General features: G+C 31.6%; 1 protein-coding gene across 1 annotated transcript; it reads left to right on the top strand.

Moving 5' to 3' along the window:
* Positions 1-3,114: 3,114 nt before the first annotated feature.
* On the top strand, positions 3,115-3,390 carry LOC131175906 (CLAVATA3/ESR (CLE)-related protein 7-like). Its single transcript, XM_058140599.1, has one exon. The coding sequence runs from the start codon at positions 3,115-3,117 to the stop codon at positions 3,388-3,390; it is 276 nt and encodes a 91-aa protein (XP_057996582.1).
* The last annotated feature ends 558 nt before the right edge of the window (positions 3,391-3,948 follow it).

Raw genomic sequence — 3,948 nt, 5'->3', positions numbered from 1 at the left:
ACTTTTGCTTAAAGCACTAATAATATGGAAATGGATTAAATTCTTAGTGCTAAAGTTGAAGAATTATCAGTGAACTCATAAATTAATATCATGGGACGATCTTTAATCAGAGTCAACATTAGTTAATGAACATTATGGATCATTTTGGGGTAGCCATGGATATATAATATGCAGGCACCAACTTACGTGTGCTATTGGGTTTGACACTGTGATTGAATTATTGTGTGAGCATTTCGTCGCGATCAACCTAGCTTGATGAATTGGGCATTTGTCTTATCACTACTTTGAGCTCCATTGTCCTGACAAAATTCCTGTCTTTTTCTCTGCTTTGTATTTTGGATCATTTCGTTACTGTGTCTAATGGATAATGGCTATCAGTGGAGCATTAAGCTTGCCCACTAGGCCACATAAAGGCCCATTTCAAAGAAGTCTGGATCCAGTTTGTTTATCTTCCAAACTCTTAAATTTTAATTAACCTTTTCCTAATTGAGCCGTGATTAATCGTATTTCATTACATGATTTTGTGTTGGGATTCAAATTTTGTTCTGATTGATATAAATAAATTTCATAAAATATTGTATAATTTATTTATAAATTCATTTAGATCATGTTTGACATAAGTCAAAATATATTTGTAAAATTAAATTTAAAATTTTATAGATTTTTTTAACAACAGAATTTTATAAACTTTATTATAACTAATTTAAAATTTATTAATCTTGATAACATTTATAAATAAATTTCAGTCTTAAAATGGTATTGGGGTTTTAAGGAATAAAAAAAGCCATTTTCTGTATGTTTTTTGGTATTCTGTGGGGTTGATAGAGTCTATCCAGACAAAATTATTTGCTATTGTTAAGACACCTGAGTTGAGCATCATTTTTTCAGATTGCATAACTAATTAGGGTGTAACTATCATTGAATCAGATTGAATGGCAGCAATATCTTGGGTCTACAATCCTAATTCAGCTCCTTGGAAATTCATCTCAATTATCCATGGCATTTTGGGTTCAGTTCAGAAGTTGTCTAGAGTCTTATTTGTTCATTCTCCGCATGAGTTGAATTCTGTGGTGGATGCACTTGCAAAGCAAGATTTGGATAGATTGGTGGACTTTGTAGTTGTCTTGTGATATGCCTCAATTCAATTAAATCTGTGCAGTATTTGGAGTGTACTTATGTTGTTGGCTGTATTTTTGTTGCGTCTATATTCTTCTATTGTGCAGATTTTGTATTATTCTTGTGTAGATCTCCTCTTTGATTACAAATTCGGGGTTGGGTGGTTTTGTATATGACTTTTCTGTAGATTTTGTTATAGTTCACTGCAGCTTTTGGCATGGTTTTGTGGTTGCCAAGACCTTTGGCTTTTGTTTTTTTGGCATTTGTTTAGTCATGTATCCTAAACTTTGGTTTTGTCTTATTAGTGTATTGTGTACCTTTCTTTTCATATTTTTTTCACTTAGCATGTTGTTACTTAGATTGGGTCCAATCTAACGGGTAAGCCTATCGGCTTAGGTTAGCTAGGGACATCCATGCTAAGTTTTTTTCTGAATTTCATATAATAAAATGTTGCTTATAAAAAAAATGTTAAAAATTTTATTAGATAAAAATATCCCTTTTTATTTCCATAGAAGTAAAAGATTTTTATCATATTAGAAAATGAAAAATTTTAAACCTGAAATTTTACAATCTCCACCTTTTTAAAAGTATGAAAGAAAAAAAAAAAAACTGATCATACTCAATTTGATTTAATTAAATTTTGATATTGATTCGATATATAAGGAAACCAAATCGATCATTATTATTACAAATTTATAAGATAAATAATTAGATAATTTTTTTAAAAGATAAAAATTTTTAGCATATTAATAAATGAGATATTCAAAACTTCATGCTACTACCCATCCTTAAAGGCATGTGTGACAGCACCAATGAGAAGCTTGATGGAGCAAATCTTTGATTAGCGAAAAGATTTGTGGATAATTAAACACATAATATGTGCCAAGTTTACAAAAATATTCTCTGTTTCCTTATAATCTCTTAATTTTAGCCTGTGATTTCATTGATTTAGGATATGGATTAACTAATACATGTATAAATATTACCTGTAATTTTTGTTCTATAATGTATACAAAATTGTCCTTTGACATCAATAATTAATTCATTGTAATAGTAATGGGATCAATAGTATCAGTGTGCCTTTTCGCATGGATAATAGTATGCCATTTCTCTCCATTACAAGCCGATAAATCGTTGACCATCCATTAGCTTAAAGTTTGCAATCTTTAACTAGAAAACAAAAGAAAAATAAAAGCACTAGCTAGCTCTTCCTTCCCCTCCTTCAATCCGAATCTTTATCCAACTTTCTATGTTGTGTAGACCACTAATTCCATATTTAAAGATATCTTAATTATATGATCGGTTAATTAGGATACTGAAATAACACCAAAGTCGCATAAAACAAACGTCAATTTCCGACTGCCAAATTAGGAATCAATGGAGGCTATATTTTATTACTAAACATAGGTGGAAAGAGACCTTATGCGAAATGGAAAGCAGGGAATCCATTTGTCTGTGGCGATTCACTTATTAATTAACAAAGTAATTAACGATTCCAAATGAAAGATTAATGATATTAAAGCCTCATTTTTTGTTTTCTTGCTTAAAAGGTTTCCATTTCTCCTTCCACATCTTGTTCTTAGTTTAATTATGTTCAACAACTGTCCAAAACAATATTGCAAATAAACAATATGTATTGAGTAGGCAGACAAGTTCTAGTTGGTAGTGAAATTAAGATGTATTGATCGATATTACCCATATACCAGATGCTCGAGTGGGGACCTTCGTGGCATTTGAGGTAATGGGATTGCCTGTGAAAAAAAAAAAGGCTGAAACCCCTTTCATGGAATTAATAAAGACAATATACTACACGCAGGATTTTGTCCTCTCATAGTCGCCATGAGCATTACTGTTTAATATTCAAAATTTTCAGACATTTTCCTACACATCGATCTGCGTTATAAATTCATGCCTCGATTACGTTCTAACACACACTACACACTAATCCTAGTACCTTAACCAAATCACGCTCTTAAACTACTCCATAGTTGTAAACTCATGGCTAATGGCAATGCAACTGTGATGCGAGCTTCAATGCTGATCCTGCTCATTTTATCAGTGAATGTGGTTAATTTGGAGGCATTGAGTTTTCGCGGTTCTAGGCCTATACATACGAGAATTGATAGCAGTTCTCTTTTAGAACGATTAGGGTATGATTTGTCAAAAATGAAGCATGTAATGAAGGAAAAAGTGATGGACACATCGACTTCAAGAGTCTCACCTGGAGGGCCAAACCCTGACCACCACTCTCAACCATCTTCTGCACTGCCCTAAGAGAAATGTAGCAATTTTCTATCAAACTTCAATGCGTACGTAGGTTGAAAATGTGATCCAACATTTCATTGCATGCACTATATAAATGGCTAGCTACTTGGTAACCTAAATAATGCCAACTTCTGCAACAGTGCCTGTGCTATTTTCTTGTTATGTAGCTTTTCATTGTATTATGACCTTTGCACTCAGCATACTATATCATAGTTGGGTGTATTAGGGAAGTCAATTAAACTTGGGTTTAATTGGATATCACTATGCTAAGTTTTTCTTATTTTTAATAATAAAAATTATTTGCTTATAAAAAACGAATGGCCTTTTTTTTTTCAATTTCCCCTTTTGTTTGGATAGACATTATATTCTATTCTTCATAATGGGCTAATTGGAAGAAATTATTGGATGCATTAAAAATACCAAATTTTAATACTCTTTACACTCATATAAATATAATTTTTTTTTTATATAAATTGTGAAAAAAATGACTCATATTTGTGGGAGAGATTTTTCTTGCATAGACCGATTTACCATGAACCCAAGACGTAAGATGTATAGTTAATTCAT

The sequence above is a fragment of the Hevea brasiliensis genome, chromosome 18 (assembly GCF_030052815.1).
Source record: "Hevea brasiliensis isolate MT/VB/25A 57/8 chromosome 18, ASM3005281v1, whole genome shotgun sequence".
Classification (NCBI taxonomy): domain Eukaryota; kingdom Viridiplantae; phylum Streptophyta; class Magnoliopsida; order Malpighiales; family Euphorbiaceae; genus Hevea; species Hevea brasiliensis.
This window is presented reverse-complemented; position numbering and strand designations above follow the sequence as displayed.